This window comes from Gallinula chloropus, assembly GCF_964237585.1.
Source record: "Gallinula chloropus genome assembly, chromosome: 6".
Classification (NCBI taxonomy): Eukaryota; Metazoa; Chordata; class Aves; order Gruiformes; family Rallidae; genus Gallinula; species Gallinula chloropus.
This window is the reverse complement of record NC_140091.1, coordinates 30,020,209-30,039,888: the sequence shown is the minus strand read 5'-3', so window position 1 is coordinate 30,039,888 and position 19,680 is coordinate 30,020,209. Positions and strand designations below refer to the sequence as shown.

General features: G+C 43.7%; 1 protein-coding gene across 1 annotated transcript in view; it reads right to left on the bottom strand.

Annotated features, from left to right (window-relative positions):
* The window catches only part of VAV3 (vav guanine nucleotide exchange factor 3), a gene marked incomplete at its 5' end in the record, with an annotated part of 162,607 nt that extends 145,244 nt beyond the window's left edge, over positions 1–17,363 (bottom strand). The window contains one exon of the mRNA XM_084266232.1: positions 17,160–17,363. Within this exon, the coding sequence (XP_084122358.1) occupies positions 17,160–17,363 (204 nt within the window). The remainder of the gene's footprint in view (positions 1–17,159) is intronic.
* Positions 17,364–19,680: the final 2,317 nt, after the last annotated feature.

Here is a 19,680-nt window from a genome sequence, read left to right as displayed (position 1 = left end):
GACCTTTTCCTTATTGTTTCATAAGTTTGAAAATCTCTATTGCACTTCCCTGCATCTTTGTCATTCTGTTACATACAGGAGGCCACAGCTACCTAATACAGGAGCACTGTGACATGCTGTAGACTGCAATGGCATAATGAGCTGTAATAGATAACACCATAATGGATATTTTGGGCACAAACAAGCCTCTCCGCATTTTGCAAAAACCCTTGGGTGCTACATCCTTTGCAGATGCCTACCAGACCAGATTACTTTTCAGAATAATCTGGTCTGGGCAATGATAAAATACTGAAATACTGCAATTTCTGCAATAAACAGGACACAAAACCATCAATAGTTCCTAGCTTCCAAAAATTCTCTGAAGGAAAAGTCAGTTCAAGTGCAGCTTTAAAAATGTGAAGACTAATCCCTCTGTGCCCACAGCTGTCTTCCACACTGAGTCACTCTGAAATCCAGTGTTAGGCAAACTGCACTTTTGTTTTCCAATTACATGTAATCTTCCTAAGTAATTCAAAGTGAAATATTGATATAACACATGAATTTATAAGTTTTAGAATAAATTCTATGATCAGCAACATCAACTTGCAACCTCAACTTAAAATCAGGCAACTCCTTATGAAACTGCAATAGGCTTCCTTCCTTGAGGAGGCTGACAAACAATGAAAGGTAAGCCTGACATAAAATGTTCCAGCTACACATCATCACAGGTCCTTGCTAACTAAAAGGCTGCATTCATTCACCCCAACTGTCTGTCTGCCAAGTTGAACCACACCATTGAGAGCAGCCCAAATTTGCGTGGGAGAGGTGTCAAAATCACATGAGCACCTACTTCCCCTGGTATGAATTAAGAGCTGTGATCAGCTCAGCAGAAGCAAATGAATGAGTGCTCATGGAAATTCAACTATCATCTCTATGTGTGTCCCATTTGATGTCATGGCTGGATCACACTGAAGCTTTGCCTCAAAGTAACATCTGAAGTACATCCATAAACGGTCCAAAACTTTACATCACAAGATGACAAATTAACATCTCCAGGTAAAGCAGAACCATGAGCATGGTATCATGGGAAGGATATTTACAAAAAAAGAAAAGAAAGTATAGTTAAAATTAAGATCCTAAACCACAAGTCAGTATCAATAGATAGCCTAAAACAATCAAACAGCAAGCAAACCAAATACTATGAAAGCTCTGCAGCAGAGGGTATTCTAGAATTATCTGGTATCTCAGTCTGATGAGCCATTTGCTAAAGTACAACCAGAGTTTTAAATGGAGTATCTGGGCGCCAGTGGAAAGTCTGCATTACTGAATCATACTACACTCTGAGTCTTAAGACACCAGTATCACATTTTTCTCCAATTCAATCAAGAAAATTATTCTTAAGTTACAATAATACAGATGGTTGCTTCAATCAGCTCATTATAAACAACATGAAGGCAGGTTCAGTGAAGAACCAGATCTTTTAATGATCATGTTGGTTCCCTAGTCTTCAGCAGGTAAAGTCCATGGGAGATCATAGCAGACCACACATGAAAGGTGCCTTTTCAACAAGAGAGCAGCGTGAAGCCTCAGATGCAGAGCAGTCTCCAGTGCATTACCTCAGATCCCATGACAGTAAAACGCTTCAGCAGTGCAAAAGGCAACCTGAGTACCAGACAGCTTCATTGTTATTGCATGTTAGCAGATCCTGCAATAGGGATTACAATATCAAAGGGGGCTGATGAAGCCCAGGAGCAGTTGTTTAAAACCAGGGGCAGAATAAGATGTCACACACAAGAGAGCTCCCCTTAAATAACCACCCAGGGGACTACCACCAATACTTTGTCACATATATCTATCTTGCCGCCAAATATTGCCACTCTCTTGCTATGCAACCACCTTGGGAAGAGAAATACAGAGTATTCTACCAAAATATTAATTCCAATTAGAAAAGCAGATTACGGTTTTGAGTTCTGCCATAGTATTCCAAGTGTCCATAGATAACGAACTGTGTTAAGGATCATGTTTAAGTAGTTTGAAGAACTCATCCCAATCCCAGCTACTGACTTCCAAGCAATGCCTGAATATTGGTGATCTCATGAAAAGGAAGCTTCCTGAACCACTGTTAAAAACACCTGTAAAAAGTATTCCCATTCCTTAAAAGGGCAGCTGTGTAAATGGTTACCGTTAGTTTCATGCTCACATTTTCATTTCTTAAATTCACAAAAAATATACATATTAGTGCTGGAAACATTCTACCCTAGAAGGGACCTGAGAACCACTAATGTAGGAAGACCTCATACAGTGCTCTGCTGGTCTTCTGAACTTCGTGAAGAGGGGTGAACCCCACCTATTCATAACATTAATCCTATTCAAATCATACAGTGCTCATACACATACTACAAATTATTTACTATTTTAGCAACAGTGTATGCCAGCAGGATACAGAATTTAACCTGGTGATCAATTTAGTATCATCAACAAAGTTAAAGACACACCAAAATTATAGCAAGATAATAGCTATTTGCACTGATCTTCATAAAAATTAACAGTCATTTTGTCATGGAAAAAGCTTTCTGCATGAGCAGTAACCTATTGCTGGTGTTGGTACTGATGCATAAAGAAAGGAAATTGCAGCAACATAATGTAGGGGCAGTGAAAGCATCTGCCTGTAAGCAAATATTTTTTTAAAACTTGTTATACAAAAGAACACATACAAAAGCAATGTGAACAGCTGCTATAACATACTTTCAGACCTCTGAATAGGCATCAGCTTATTAAGTTGCCTAACAGAACATCACTTGAACACAAATGATTCCTTAGGTGTTTTTTAAACAACATACTGAATGCAAACATTGGAGCTATGCTGTAAGAATGCCTAGCAAGCCTAGATTTTGTCTAGGAAGCCTGGTTTTACATCTGATTTTGTTTAGTGTTGTTTTATTTACAGACTGTTCAGCAAAACACAATGAGTTCTAAATGAAGTACAGTATGATCCCAGAGCAGTTACTATCTTCCAAAATGCCTAATAGCTTAGTGGGACAACAAAGCAGGTACAGATTAGAAAGAATAACAAAACCAATGTATTATAAATTCCCAGTAACAAATTGCATATAATGACAGATCTTCCTCTGTCTCTCTATGGAGAATGTGCTCAGCACAGGAGAAGTAATAAGAGCAATTTTCAGACAAGTGGATAGGATAATGCTGCAAGGCTGATTCTGGCCTGAGTCAGAGAAGCAGGATAGCAACACAGAGTCCCTGTAGAAAAATACAAACTTGTTCTTTTTGTTAAAGGAAGATAACATAGTGTGAACAACTGGATAGAAAAATTATTCAGCAACACCCTTTTGGATGGATAAGTGAGGTGATGCAGAACAAGTGCACGAGAGCAAACAGGCAAACCAATCAGACTCTTGCAGCTACTTGTGTTGTTATAGCAGTATGTGTATCTCTCAAATATTTGTATTAAGAGCCTGATTGCTTTTTTAGGGAACTAGCATTTCTCCATTAGTGACAATATTACGCTGCTTCTCAGTATGTGTTTTTAAAACAAAAGACAAGAAGTCAGGACACAGCAGGGACCTGAAGAACACAACTTATTTACTCAGCTTTTGCACCACTCACATCTCTAAGTGAAACCAGGAGAGCAGCTGTGTGGGTATTTTCTATACTAAGGACTGGAAACTCACAAGTTTGTGACTCATTGTTCCCAGGCTGAGAACAGCTGTGCCACGCACAACTGACCCAACTGCCTGATCCTCTGAGTGTGACTCATGGGTCTACCAAAACCTGTGCAAGATCCGCTACCAGGCCAAGGCCACCCCTCTGGAAGGCAAGCATCTCCATAAACACTGCTGGCAAACCCTCCCATGGACAGGGCCCTGCCTAAGCCTTCCACCTGCTTCAGAAGTCTCCTCAGGGCAGAAAGGGGCAGCTTGGGGAAACACAAGTTGTCCAAACATCTGCTAAAGCCTGTTAAACTAGACACTGCCAGCAACAAACAGTGCAAACTAAAGGTGGTACAAGTCTGTTGTCTGTACTTCACTGGCTAAACTACTCCAAGGATGGCTGGGGGGACCAAAACTGTCCACCTTCTGTATTAATTCTTACCATGTCCACCCTATCCACTTATGACAGCAACACCACAGTTACAGGATGCAGCTTCCCTAAACACAGTTTCTTTTTTCAGTAAAAGCCATGCAAAACCATTAGTTGGATATCAGGGGTAATATTTATTCAGTCCATGCAAGTAATAAATGATAAATCTAACAATAGGTGATTTTACTTCATTTTTGTAAATCACTAGATGTAACCAGAAGGAAGTAGTTTCAACCTCAACAGTTTTTAAGCTTTTAAAACCTTGGAGATACCTTCAAAGCACACTCTTGCAGGAGATCAATTAGTACGATGGCTATTGAAAAGCAAACTACAAATAACAGATTTGAGGTCAATCTTCTAATGCCATGGGAAAACTAGACTAGGAAATAAGTCTTAGACCCTCCAGTTCAAATGAAGTTCCCTTTTCAATGCCAGTATGCCATGCCACTGGAAGGTATTCTGATTTTTTTTTTTTTACAGCTGCAGAAAAAACCCAGAAGTTTTCCTATCTCCACTGCTGCCAAAGCAAGTCAAATCACTGCCCAGTCTATTCATTAAATGTGGTGATATCTTGAATGCAAGAGGAAGCTGGAGAACTTGTATAGGAAATCCAAGGATGTCTTAACACAACAACATGGGAACCACTCCTTTTTGTCTGTTATTACTGTTTTGAAAATGTGATTTTAAAAATCCTACCTATTTCAAACCCAGCTTAAAAAAAAAAAACCACACCACACATCTGCATCTGCCATTCACTTACTTGTTCCTTCTAATTCTTGGAAGACTTCTGGCTCCAAAGGAGGTTTTAATCACCAGAAGGCAACCAACAGTGTGTTATCAGCAATGCTAGGGGAGCAGACATAACCAAAATATTTCTGCTAAGACTGACAGAAAAGCCCACGAAGTATTTAGTCATCGTGTATCCTTCTAGCAAATCTGTAGCCACTCAAGCTCACTAGCCTCCTTGTTCCCTGGGACATCAAACTTTCAATCAATAATATTAAAAGAAATCATCTCAGGCACAGACTAGGGTACAGCACTACTCAAAATGCAGAAATACCTTCTCAGTGTCATAGCCCACACACACCACATTTGTTTACAGGAACAAGGAATCCCACTGAGAATGAAAACAACTCCACAGAAGCATCAGCAATTCAGTGAAACAGGCCAAAGGTGTAGGTGATACAGGAGGGGCAGCATCCCCGTAACAGAAGGGAAACAGCACAGTCACTCATCTCCTGCACACTTATAAGACTAAGCAGATCAAATAAGTGAATACTGAGACACAACAAGTGGAAAAAAAATATGACTAAATTAACAAGTACAACACATTTAAGAGATTTCCCTAGTTAAAAAAGAAAAAAACAAATCACTCTCACAAACCAAGTGATACTGCCTTTCCAGCATCAGCATCCCATGCACCCTGCAGACTGGCAGCACCAGCTTTCACCCCCATCGCTGCCCACTGGAATGGTCTGCCCCACTACCTGGAACAAGCAACAAATCTCAGCTCACATGCACTGGGAACCTCTGACAGCAACAGGAATAAGGCAGGAACTTTTAAAATAATGGGTAAAAGCAGAACCATCACCACTTACAGAACGTAGTCATTAAAAAGAAGCTTAAAACAGCCCAACATGCAATTGCTGTTCAAGCACTGCCTGGTCCCTTGAAACCCCTGTAGTCACTGGTCCCAAGAGACCCCACTCCAGCCCTCCTGCCCAGAACTCTCACCCACAGAGGAAGCGGCTTCCGGAGGACAGGCACTCTCATCCCTGTAGGAAACAGATTTCAGAGGATCTGTGGAAGGGATGAGGCCAACAGGAACAGTAAAGACAACAGGGCAGGGAAAACAACCAAAAGGAAGAAAAAGCATCAGGAAAGGAGTGAAAGAGGAAACAGATGCACTGGAGGGAGAATAGCAGGGGGAAGGGGGAAGGCAAATGGAGACAATGAAAGTAATATAGTCCAGACCAAGAGGAATAGAGCACAGAACAAGCTGCAGAACTGAGTCAAAATGAGGGAGAAGTAGAGACAAGGAGGAAGGAAAGAAAAGAAATTAAAAAAAAAAAAAAAGGCAAGCTGAGACCTGTCAGAGCAATACCTCTTACTAATCACACTGCAGCATGGATTTCTGGGCAGGGTAGATAAGATCAAGCCAGCTGAGTCAAAGTCAAAATCATCTGAGAAACAGGGAAAATTGGAGAGAGGTTGAGAGGTTGTCACTAGCAGAGCTGACAGGAAAATGAAATATCTTACAGAAGTCCTAATGCTTCAAAATCTGATGCTCTTTTGCATCAAGATGAAAGGTATTTTAAGTTCATTAAATTTTAACACGACCTTATTGAAATACTGGATTTTGAGGTCAAATTCTAATGAGATTCAGCACAAAACAGGAAAAGCCAATACTACTTCATTTCTTTTACAAATGGTTTAAAGAACATCTCCCAAGAATGGCATTCCTGCAAAACCTTTCGAGACTAATTTTCCTACAGAACTTCACCACCAATTTCACAAACAACATGAAATGAAATCACCGTTCCCCACTGGAATGAAAGAGATACATCACTCAGGAGTCATTGCTAAACAGAAAGGGTTTTGCAAAATATATTTGTGGCTCTGCATGTTGAGCCACGAAGTTTGAAAATCGTTTTCAAGACTTAAGAGAACCATTCTCCAAGCCTGCCATCCCACAGCATGGAAATGGCAATGGATTTCTGAGCAGGAAAAAACAAGTTCTTAATTAGCAGGACAGCTAGGAGGCCTACACAGAGAAACCCCACCCAAACACCAGCTCTGCCCCAGAGAACATCTCAACCTTTGCTCACTGCTACTCAGAAGCCACATGAATTCACAGCCACCACTATGCTACTGATGGAAGAGGGATCTACATCTACTCCTCGGGCCTATTCCCAGCTAGGTGCGTTAATAAACATTACAAAACGCACTCCCTCTGTTTCAGAAGGCTTTTAATTAGCAGCTCTTTCACCCATGGCCATGGCAAACAACTAATTTCCTCAAATAAAACAAAAAAAAAAACAACCTCCAGGAATACTATGTCATTGTAACTGGGAATCCCACACACACCTGAAAGGGGTTTTTTTTTCTATTTCTTAATGGGTATTTGTAGCAGTAGAGAATAATTCATGTTACATTTATTAGTGATTTATTATTGCTAGAGCCCTGTGCTCCTGAAATGAAGTTATGTGCTATGGGGTCTACAAGCTACAGAAACCTAAATTCCCAGGAAAAAAAAAAAAAATAGAGAAAGTTTAAATTCAGCAGATTCCCCAGGATTTCATGAACCTGGGAAGATACACAAATCTGAAAGATGCTCCAGTCTGCTCAGGAGCTTCTAATGAAGAGCAGCACTGCTGTTCCCAGCACTCCCACATCTGCACCCTCTCCCACCAGGTCCACATTCACATGCAAATCGCATGGGTCCCTTTCATCTCAGCTAATGAATGAACCAGGGTCTCCTGTAGGAAGGGGAATCTATACAACTCCGATACAACCATAGAAGCATTCCAATAGGATTACTAGAGTAATTTCTGTAGTGATTCATAAAAACCTGCAACAGCAGTGAGACAAGTTTTCTCTAAGGCACAGCCCTCCCTAACCAACAGTATCACTTAAAGGCACCACCAAGAGCAACAGATGTGGAGTGAAAGCTCAGACTTTACAAAATTTGCCATTTGTTCAGCAGACTTTACAGTGAAATCAGGAGCCTCAGCACAATCCAGAGAGAAGATGCATCACCACATTCGATGCTGCCAGCCACAACTGCAAAGTGAATGAACACAGACCCTGAATAAGTCCCTCATGACTACTTGTAGTGATTCACATCAAGGCACAGCAGTGGGTAAATGCACACTGCCCTCCCTGTGACACATATAAAGATCAGGAGGTAACAGGGACAGGCAGAACTCAAAACAAAATGGCTAAGGTGAATCGCATTTAACACTCCCAGAAAACCTCAGTACGTGTGCACACCTGCTAAAGACCACTCAAGGCTTTAACATTCTCCACCTTTAAAATGCCCTTCAAATTCCCCAGAACCAAACAGCATTAAGAGGACATACTGACATGCTCAAGGTAAGACCTAAAAAGCATTACTTCATATCAGGCACCCCAAAACCTAAGCAAGATCCATGAATAGTACGAGAAAAGCAAGGTGGGAAATCAAAGCTCAGCAGGCATTTTAAAAAATATTTGAAAATAAGCAATTGCCAATTCAGAGAAGTATGTAACACAACATGAAATCCAGCATGACTTGGTGCACACACTCAGAGGGTAAACCATTAAGAGAAAGTGAAACTTAAATGTTTCCTTAAGCAACTTGATGCAATTTAGCAAAACTGGTACCACTCCAAAATGCAAAATTTCAGCCACAAAGCGGCACAAAGAGGTTTTCAAAAACATCTGCCAAAATACAAGTTGGGGTTTTAAAGCTTGGCAGAAATCCCTTCTCAGCCAAACAAACATCAACTGACCACGAGCCCAATGCAGCATCCTGCAAAGGTTCTTCAGGGACTGGGTACATTGGGTACTAATTGGTGGGAACTCGAAGTCAACCACTGGAGCACCTAAGAGCCATTTAAATCTTGACTGCCAACGTGCAAGCCAGACACAGGGAATTACAGAGGCTATGCTGATGCTGCCATTATTACACTATTAATTTAGAGTGTGGGCTGACAAAACAATGCTTTTATTATTTTTTTTGCATCAACTTTCTTACACAACAGTGAAGCAAGACTGCTTTTCAAGGACTGAGCCCTAATCGTTCTGCTTCAGTTGACTAAAAGGCTTCTCTCCAGGCAGAAACAACATGTGAACACAGGAACAAGGAGTGCTACAAAGTATCCTAAGCACAGATTGTACAGTACATACCCTTCCGTAACTCAAACAAATGGGAAAATCAGATGGTATCAAGGAGTAAAGACCCTGTCTAAGGATTCTGGAAATACAAGTCACCTTGCTCTGCTAAGACTTACCAGTTAAAAATACACTCTAAAAGTGTTTGGGGATTTTTCAGAAGGCATTTTGTTACAGCAACAACATCAAATATGCATTTTGTTTGCTTCTGCAAGGCAATCACACCATGTTCTCCATATCATTTCCAGTAACTTTCAAGTGATTTTTAGGGAGACAAAAACTAGTGAAAAATACATACTGACAGCTTAACTGAATCCCTACTAGCCAATCACAAAATAAAAATCTGATTGAAAGTAAAAGCAATTTACAGGCCAAATATGATTTTGACTGCAACACTGTGAGAGAGTTTTACATGGTACAAGTGGCTTTTACACAAGTTGTTACGATACCACCGTATCACACAATGTGTAACTAAGGTTTCATGTTCTAAACAAAGAATCAAATATCCTATTCATAGTTCTTCGTTGTTTCATGTTACTGAGACATTCTCTATTGTCATTTAATACGAGATGAAGGAAAGGGTCAGTGACTGATATTTTTCTTAAAAGATACCATTCACACTTGACCATGTACTGAGCTGGAGCCCTCAGCATTCACCAAGATTTGAGGGAACATCCTTCTCCTAAACACAAAAAATTCAAAACCTTAACATCAAGATGTGAATTCAGATTGCATTTTATACCTTGCAAGTCTTAACAAACAGCTGGTATTTCACAGTGCCTTAAGACTTAAACTTGGCTTGTCAAAGCAAAATAGGAGGAAAGAAAAAGGTAACTCCAGAGCATGCTGACTAAACTGGAAAGAATGGGAAAAAAATTAATTGCCAATTTGACAGAGTACACATCAACTCGTATCTCTCCCTGAGACAGAATTTTTGAAATACTGAACCACCACACTAATGTACACAACCTTATTCCATAATCCTTCCTAACAGTATGAAAGAATGGTGACACTGCTTTGGAGCAATAGAAAGGAGAGTAAAACAGGAAAGACTTTTTTTGATGGGTCTTTTGGTTTTTTTCTTTTTTTAAAAACTACAGACACAGTTTTAATATCGGGAGGAATGAGTCCAAACACTGACACCTCTACACAGAAGAGAAAACTGTCAATGACCTTATATGACAATACATCTTCCTCTGTACTTAGAGATACGCTCACAACACAGGGCACGAGCCAGGACTTCCCTGTGACACATTTAAGGTCTGGACACCAGCTCCCCTCTGCCCCAGCACACAGCAGGCGTGTGTAGAGAGGACCATGCTCCACCAGGTTTCCTTTGCAGCCACAGGCACTTGTCCTATTCCCATCTGGATCAGCAGCTGTTCAGGATGCCAACATGACCAGCAGAAAACAGCCTCTTTCTCTGCCTGCCTCTATTTTACCAATATCAAACTGTGTCCTCAAAGTCCTTCCTGCCACGCCTCTCACCACCCTGCTAGCTGCTGCTCCCAGTTAACCCTCCCCCCAAATACCCACACCAGTCAGTCCCAGGCTCAGGAGCTGCCAGGTCCCTGCTGGTATGGCCACAAAGGACACACCACCACCGTCTCTGCAGGGTCCTCCCCCTCACCCACCACTAGCTGCCTTGCCTCTCACCTTGCAGTCCTCTTGCTCCTTACCTTGTCCTTATGTTTTAACCAAGTCCTTTGGCCTTCAAAGGAGAGGGGGTAGGAGGGATACAGGCAAGGAACTGAGACCCCCCTAACTCTCCAGTGTGAAAACTGTACCGACACGTTGTACTAACCCGTCCTGGTGCGCAGGCTGGGAAGCTGCCTCCTGGACCTCACAGTCATGAGGCAGTACAGCACAGCAGAGACCAGCACACCACCCTTCAATGAGAATGCCATTTTCACTACAGAGAAACACAGCATATCCAGGACTAGTTTTCTGTATTTATTTTGAGATAAACCTTAAGTGATTTTCCCTGTCTTCTCTCAAAATTTTTGTGTCTTGCTTGTTGACAGCCCCTTCAATCCAGCTTCCCAACTTTTCCTGACCGTTCTCTCTAATCCATATTGTTCCTTTTGATTGTTCCCTCCAGCTTCTTATACATTCTCCTCATATATCCCTCCCTTTCCCCTTGTGTACTTTCGATTTCTTAGTGTTTTTTTCATAAGTAGCCCTTTCACTTGCTGCTATCCCAGGTCTAACTTGGCTTCTCCCACATGACGCAGCAGCACGCCACACTCACGCATGCATTAACTTCAATAACCCACTGCTGGGGCACCCTATAGCTTCCCAGAGAAACCAGTGGTTTTTCTGCTAATGCATTAGTTTCCAGCACACTCAAGTTTTGTGCAAGAGGAGACATTTGACACAATTCTTGGCAAGATTCATATGCTGCATTTAATAATCTTATGATAAATACAGCATGCAAAATAAGCTTCTCAATACAATACAACTGCAGTTTTTCCTTCCTCCCCAACCAAAAAGAATCAATGTGTATCAATTTCTTAAAAATCATTACACCATTTTTCAAATATTATTTTCTCCATCTTCTTAAGGTAAGAAAAATTACCTAGAAAAACCTGAGTGATTACATTTGTCAGTTGCTTTTCTTAGCACAAAGCCTAAGAGTTCTATTAAGGATTTGCTTTTTTTATGGCCAATACTAGTTTAGTTTAAATGAAACATGGAAATCAAGTTAAATGCAGTAAAGATGTTGAGTAGGCTTAAGTATCAGCAAGTAAAAAAAATATTGAAAAAATCTGAGGATTTAAAAAATATCTGTAAAAAAATTACATTGAATACACAGCTTTAAATATTTCAAAACGACATTATTGGGTTGTTTGGTTTTTAAAAATATCTCTTCCTATACACAAACGGAACCAGTTCCCAAACTCCTGCTCAAGCCCAAAATGTTTGCAGCATTAGTAGGTTCAGAAAACCTATGTTAATGTAAATGTATCTTTGTGGTACTTCCTTTACTCAATAACATATCACCTAACATAACAAGCAAACACAGCACAAAAGTTATTTTGCACACCAGTTCTCTGAAATGCCTCTCTGCCCAAGCAAAAGAGAATACTGATATCCCATGACTCCTGGGAAGGGCCACAAGCACTCCAAATACTTTTTATTTTCTCATTTAGCTCATCTGGTCCCTCCTAAGATCCAAGGCCAAAATCATATTCTGATGCACAGAGGTCAGCACACCCACTCACACCTCACTCTTTCTCTTTCAAGGAACACGCAGAGTCAGGAGACAATTCCCATTTCTTGCTTTGCAGGCTCACATGGGACACATTTTGATGCCCTGACGTTTGGCAAAAATTTGAAAGGGGGAAAAAATATACAAATGAAGAGGTCCGGCCGCAGTGAGGGATGCACAGAGGAAAGCAGGGTGGAGCATACCCTCCTGCAGGAAGCTTGCAGAGGCAAAAACATATGCTTGTCAAGCTCAGGGCAGGAGATGATGCTGTTCATTTGAGGGAGATGGGGAAGCTCTGAGGTGAGGGCAGGATCAGAAGAAAAGGGAGAGGTGTATCTCTCTGCACACCCACATCCTGAGACTACCTGATACCACTGTAACCAAGAAAAATAAACTCCTGCTCAAAAGTTCAGTTGTCACACCAAAACATAACTCTGATGACAAAGATAATGAACTTCCTTTGGACTATTTGGTCACACCAAAAAAAAGTAACTCCCTAAAATTAGAACACATTTGAACTTTTAATACCAAGTGAGGGATGTTTTGTTTCATTTTACTGGAATAATAGGAAATAATTATTTTTTCGTATTGAACCTATGTCAACATCCCCTTCAGTAAACTCCCATGCCATTATTGCACTAAGTGCAGTTTTCCTGTTTAGCAATCTCTCACCAGTTAACTAAATGCCTTGCAAAAGCTATTTCAAAACTAGTTTTCAAATTATTCAAGAGAAAAGATAAGCATTAAACAGATGACATCTTCTGCAAATCCACTGTAATCCACTGGCTTACATTCTACCTCTCTGGCGATAAATTACTGAAAGTTCTTGTAGGATTATGATGAAACATCAGGATTGGTGCTCTCTGTTATGGAGTCCTACCATTTTTATTATTTTCACCAGGCTATGTTAGCCAGGAGGCTGCATGAGTGAACACTCCCATGGAAGACACGGATGCTGAGCCGCAGCGCTCCATCCTCCATCTCGCTGTCACCAGGCACTGATGCTCTTCAGGGGAAGCCCTGCAATGCACTAGCCCACCACTCACATGTCTCAAGCTCGTTTTGCACATTCCCTCTTCCACCTCCATCCCCAGTAGCTGGAAGGTTCAGCACTTCTTCACATGGTGCCTGCAGTAAGGCCAATTTCACACCACCAGCTCCCAAGTCTGAACCCAGCAGGCTCCCCTACAGTTAACAGCCCAAAGACAGTATTTGAGCCATCTTTCAAATTTGCTTTTCTGATGCACACGTGCTGGTTGACAACAGCAACTGTGGCTAACTTGTGGCAGTTCAAGCAGTGAAGTGTTCTTGGGCCTTGACACACGAGCTGTTAATAAAGCCAACACTGCCCTGTTGTCACAGTGAAAACAGCCTGGACGTGACTGTCCCTGAACCCAAAGTCCCCAATCTCATGCAAAGCCCACACGCAGCCATTCAGAGGGGACCCTGTTCTCAGGCAGGAGCCAGGCAGCATTCAGCTGGCAACCCAGAGGCAGAAGATGGGTTGGCAAAGCACCACTGCTGGTCCCTTATGTATGTGAGATTTATACCTTCACATCTGAGGCTTAATTTCCAGAAAGCATAACTGACCAAATCAGCTTCTGTTCTTCAAAGGGCAGCTTCCACTAACCAAATATTTATATTTACATAGGCACACAGAAACACACAAAACCAGGCACCATTCAAATAGCTTCTAAACCCTATGTTTTGCAACTTAAAGCCACTGAGGCATTACTCTTACACAGGCACTGTTGTCTCCAAAATGGGAAGGGGGCTGAATTGATGGATTTCAAAAGCATAAAGCAGTCCACCCACAAGAACAGCTGAGACACAAGGTGCATAGCTGGCAGTGGGACAAAGGCATGCAGTTCCACGTGCTTGCCAGCCCATAAAAAGAGAATGTACCAGCTGCCATTTGGTCAAGCACACTGCAGTGTCGCAACACTGAGCACTGCCAGTCTCACTTTCTGTTCCTGCCCAGAGAGCCAGCAGCGAATGGGTAGCAAAGCAACAGCGCTCCTGCTTGAGGTCTCCAACAAAAAGCAGCATCTGAAGCAGCAGCCACAATCCTCCATGCTTTTTGTGTAGCTTTGAGAGGTTATCAAGGTCTACTGAGCAAAGCTCACGTGTGTCACCTTCATCTGATGTGCCACATTCATCCTGAAAAAATAAACACGTAACACAATGGAAGAGACTTGAGTCTCTTGTGTCAGAGACCCAACACCTACTTCCAGAACTGCCTGAAGCACCACCTCTCACTTTGCTGTTCTTTGGTGCTGCTGCATTTCTAACCTACCTCCAACATATCAACACCTGATTCATAAAGAAAAGCCTGTCAGCAGCAGTAAGAGACAAGGCTGAAGTCACACAATCTGCCTTCTATGAGGCCCATTCATGAAGCCTTCATCCACCCTCCTCATCCCCTGTTTTTATTGCCCAAAACCTGCGTGGTTAGAAATCCCTGAGCCATTCTAAGCTTTTGCAGCAGAGAACAACATCAGATTGGGAAGCGCAGCAGCTTGATTCTAGAATATGATGGGTAAGGGGTACATCAGGTTCAAATGGCTCAGGTAAGCAGTACAGACACAGCAGCATGTTCGGGCCGACTGCGCAGTCAGCAGCCAAGACAATTTCCATCCTCATGCCAACTCTGCTCTGGTACCCCATGCCTTCAATGGCTTTAAATCACTAGCCCACTAGGAACAGGAGAGCCAGCTAGCGTTTCTACAAGACCCCGAGATCCCCTGACGCAGTGAATGTGTTCATTTACTGACAAATGTCACTCTGAAAAAACTCACAACGTAGGGTTCAACTCCGCAGACTCCCAAGTAGATGTCACAGAACTAAATCTTCAAGCTTCTGAGACTTCAGCATAAGTTTCTGTTAAGTGCTCTTTAGCAAACTACAAGCAACTTGCAGAGCTTCAACCTACTGCATTTTTAATAGCAACTTCTGCAGTTTTCACCAAGGGATGCTTTCCAGCAGAAGGCATCTCCTCCAAGAGGCTTTTCATTAAACCCCCACAGAACCCCACTAAGACGGCCAAATCTTTCCCTCACTGGAGGCAAGGTAACATTCACAGCGAATTTAACACTCCACAGTTATCCAACACGGGTTTTGACCCAGCAAGCTCCCCTTGTTTCAAGGGTGCAATCAGCATAGGGCAGAAACGCATCGCTGGCGAGAACAGTCTGCAGCACCACGGAGCGCGGGGTCCTCGGGCACACAGTAGACATGGCAACTATCATCCCTGTTAAACAATTCCAGCAGCTACATCACACACAGCTCAAACTCAACGTATTCATTATAAATAATCCAAGATGTACAATATAACCCATAGATCAAATGCACTTAGAGGAATAAATATTAATCTTTTAGAGCAAGCCTGCTCTAAAAAAAAAGGGAAGACAACAGAGCATTTTGATACTTATTTTTAGTAGATAGACCACCATGGTTTTAATTAATCAAAAATAAAAGTAAATTAATATTGGTCCAGACAAGAAACACTAATCTCTAATTGAAATTGATTCAACGAGTTCACAATGCAGAAAATTATATGCAATATCATGAGGACACCCTCCCAGTTCATTAAAAAAAATGAGAGTCCGTTTCCATGCTTTCATCTATTGTAAGCAGGGTAAGAAACCATTTCCAACAGTTCATATGCAAAGTATTTATAGTTCTGCAAGCTAAACTGAAAAAAGGGCTAGTCTGGAAGCAATCAATCTAACTATAATGAAAATATACACCAGGGCTGTTCAGATACAGTTTAGCAAGCCCTGAAACTCTCAGAGTTTGAGAGGTGCAGGGAGAGAACTTGTTTTGAGTCCTTCCATTCGGAGAAGCGTCTCCCCATCCCTCAGATGAACTATTGCCTCTGCATAAGCAGCTCAAGCAGGCATGGGGATTGTCATTGTACCATTCACATCTAGTACAAGGGTCTGGGAGTTTTTATTCTGACGAGCTGAAACACACTTCCCTTTTTGCACTACAGGCCTACAGAGGACACCCCCTTAGTACTAAGACGTAGCTGTTAAAAAAAAAAAAAAAAAAGAAAGAAAAAGAAATAAAGAAAATAACTGGCTTTCTGAGTAAACATGGACAAAGAACCATCCTCTCAAAGGGCAATTCCCTACCACTGCTTTTCACCAGTGTCTTAAACAGAGCAGCAATATTTTGTTTCTTTAAATCTACAGCAGAATCATAAACCATAAAGGTTTCTCAACGCTTTGACACATGGAAGGTTGAGAAGTTGAGCTTCGTTTCAGGCAGCATCTGTTGGGTGGCTGCAGAGGTGTACGGAGCTGGGACAGGAAGCCGTGTGTACAGAGAGTCTCTTCCCATTGTCTCCTCGGCATCTGAAACCAGCTTTACAAGGGGCAGCAACAACACATCTGTCCTACAGCAACTACAGAATGCCTTTACAGCGGGCCGAATCTGTAATCACACTTCGTTATTATTTAACCCAAATACCGGTTTTAAAGAGGTAAACAGAAAAGGGTCTGCAAGGGAAAACAAGAAAAAAGGCAGAACACAGACAAGCACAGGAGTTCCCATCGCGAACTCCGCACCGATCGCTCTTTCACACCCAGCCTCACAGGTCGCCAACAGATGCGCAGGCCCGCTGACAAGTGTTGTCATGGTTTCCTTCGCCCACCTCCCCGCAGGCCTGTCGGTTCCCGCCGCGGCATCCCGGCTCCCCCCATCCCGCTCTGCCCCTCACGGATCGCCACGCGAACCAGAAGCAAGTTACACCGGCGCAACTTCGCGGCGCAGCCGCGCCGCCGCCAGCAGCGAAGCGGTGCGGCTCCCGGCGAGGGGCGCCCTGGCTCCCGCCTAAACCCCCCTCCCAAACCCCCCTCCCGCCCGCGGCTTTTTTGGGAGCCGCCAGCCCGGAGCTTCTCGGGCCGCGCGGGGTGCGCCGGGCGCGGCGGCTCCGGGCTGGGCGCGGGCGGCAGCCGCGTCCCGCTCCCCGCGGCTCCCCGGCGGGCCGTACCTGGGACATCTGGGGGCGCAGGTTGATCTCTTTCAGGTTTATGGAGTGGCTGCGCAGGTTATTGAGGAGCTGGCAGAGCAGGACCCCGTCGCGCAGCGTCTGCGCGAGATCGAAGACCTGGGCCGTGTCCCAGGTCACCCGGTGGTTGGGCGGCAGCACTTTGCAACTGATAAGCCATTGCCCGCACTGCTTCCACGATTCCATGGACACCCCCTGCCCCAGCCCGGCTCTCCGGGGCAGCGATGGAGCCCAGCCGCGCTCGCTGCCCGGGTGCCTGCTGCCGGGATGCGGGCCGCCGGGATGCCGGCCGCCAGGATGCTGCCTCCGGCCCGGCCGCCCCGCCCCGGGAGGCGGAACCAGCGCTCAGAGAGTGGGCAGGTCCCGAGCACGGAGGCACCGCACCTACGGTATGCAAAACGCAGCTGCAACAGTTCTTATGGCGGTTGTGGTTGGGTTTTTTTTCGTAACATCCATTCCCTAGAAAACAGCTAAACGTTTAGCCAGAAGCTGCGGGGCATCCTGCATGATATGCTCGCAGCTATTTCTAGAAATGAAGGAGAACAGCCCACGGCACAGCATTGTTTCCCCCTCTGCTCTCCCCTGAAGCATTCTGCACTTCAAATAAGGTTGGGGAAAAAGCAGCGTAAGAGCTTCCAACAGGCATTCAGGCAACTTCACATAAAAACATATACACACAAGTTACTCAAGGTGACAAATTCCAAAACTAAACACCCAGAGCTCACAACACCCCCTGCACCTCAGAAGCTATCACTTCCTTCAGAGTTATGAAGCAGTGCTGGAAACTGACTTTCTCAAAAAGTCGCTTAAGAGAAAAGCTGATTTTCTCATCTATTAAACTGTTCATAGGAAGACCTCTGCTGTTACTGGGCTACCTTTGTTTTTGCTATTAGAAAGGTTTCTCACCCCAGACTGTGGGGTTTTCCCGAGTAAGTTACCCAAGTTGGGCACTGAAGGCTGTTGTTGTCCTGGAGCTGCACTGAATTGCCTCTCTCTAACAAGCCCCTTCTCCGAAAAGGGCTGTGGTGGTTCAGCCCCAAACAGTTAGCTGAGCTCCACGTGCCCCTCACTCGTTCCCAGGGGAGAAAGACAGAACCTTCATAGCTTGAGATAAGAACAGTTTACTGACAAAAATCACTGTGAATGTAGAACAATAACAGCCAATCACACTCACACCCAGGGATAACACAGAATACCTTACTGACCTGATGATTACAGAGCTCTGCACGATGCAAGGACCAACCAGACTCCCAGCCGCATTCAGACTGCTCTGGTGCCAGCCGGGAGCACCTCTCCCCAACCAGCTCCTTTTATGCAGAAGTGATGTCAGGTGGTGTGGAAACAGCCCCAGCTAACTCAGCTCACCTGGGCTGGCTGCTTGGGGAGGGTAACTCTGGCCTGGCCACAACCAGGACACATTACTATTCAATGTAGCCCACAGCTATCCCTGGTTTTCACACCTCCCATTAAAAGCCTGACATTAGTTTCCGAACTCAAATAATCCCAGAAGTATTTGTATTAATTCTTCCAGAAATTATTAAAAGTATTCAGGGAATTTATATTTAAAACATGTGTGTTTCAGGAAGCCTCAAATGCTGCTTCATCTTATTTTTTTTTTAAACAGGTGATGTGTCTGCTATTCCAGGCATCTTCCTGAGTAGACAGGGGTATTAACTCCGGATGAAGAGTGCATAGCTGCAGAACATGCCACAGGACAGCTCACCACTTTGCACTGCAATTGGCCACAGAGACAATCATGGCCCTCAAAACGAGAAGGATCCATCCAGAACACCTGTGCTGTTACCCAGCAGATGATGACATGCCATAGGTGTGACTTATTATGGAATTAGAGGCACAAATGTTGCTCGGGGACACCTGGGAACAGCATTTGTTTCTAATCTTGAAAATGGACGAAGTAGCAAGCAGCCAGCTTGCTTTCCAGACTGTTGCTTGTGTTTGCTGGGCTCATAAATTTAAGGGGCTTTGAGGGAGTGCAGAGGGAGCTCACAAAGCCACCCCATCCAGGCCCATAAATGTGTTTTAACAGAATACAAACTATAATTAGCTGCGAGTGGCTCTGCATTAATAAAGAGGGGGATCCCAATGTCAAAGGACTAGTGGCAGTGCAGCTGAGCTTCACCTCTCAGGTGAGAGAGCACGACTCCACTCCAGGTAGAGCTGCCCCAGCAATGCTGCCCTCCCTGCTCTCAGCAGGTCCCCCCTGCTCCGTGCCCACTGCGAGCAGCCACAGTCCACACAGCTCCCACCTCTCCGCAGCGATGTGAATCCTCTATCTAACCACCCCATCCCAAAGGCTCCCTTACTGGTAGAAGGTGCTTCTGCCTTCTCAGGTTTATGCCTGAGCAGCTGGAGGAGAGGGAAGTTTGCCACATAAACATCCTATCACAGAATCCAACTGCCTGTAACCAGGCAGAATTAGGGACAATTTAATTCCTACCTTAAATCAGAAGGGACTGAAATTAATAGCCTGCGCTACGATCAT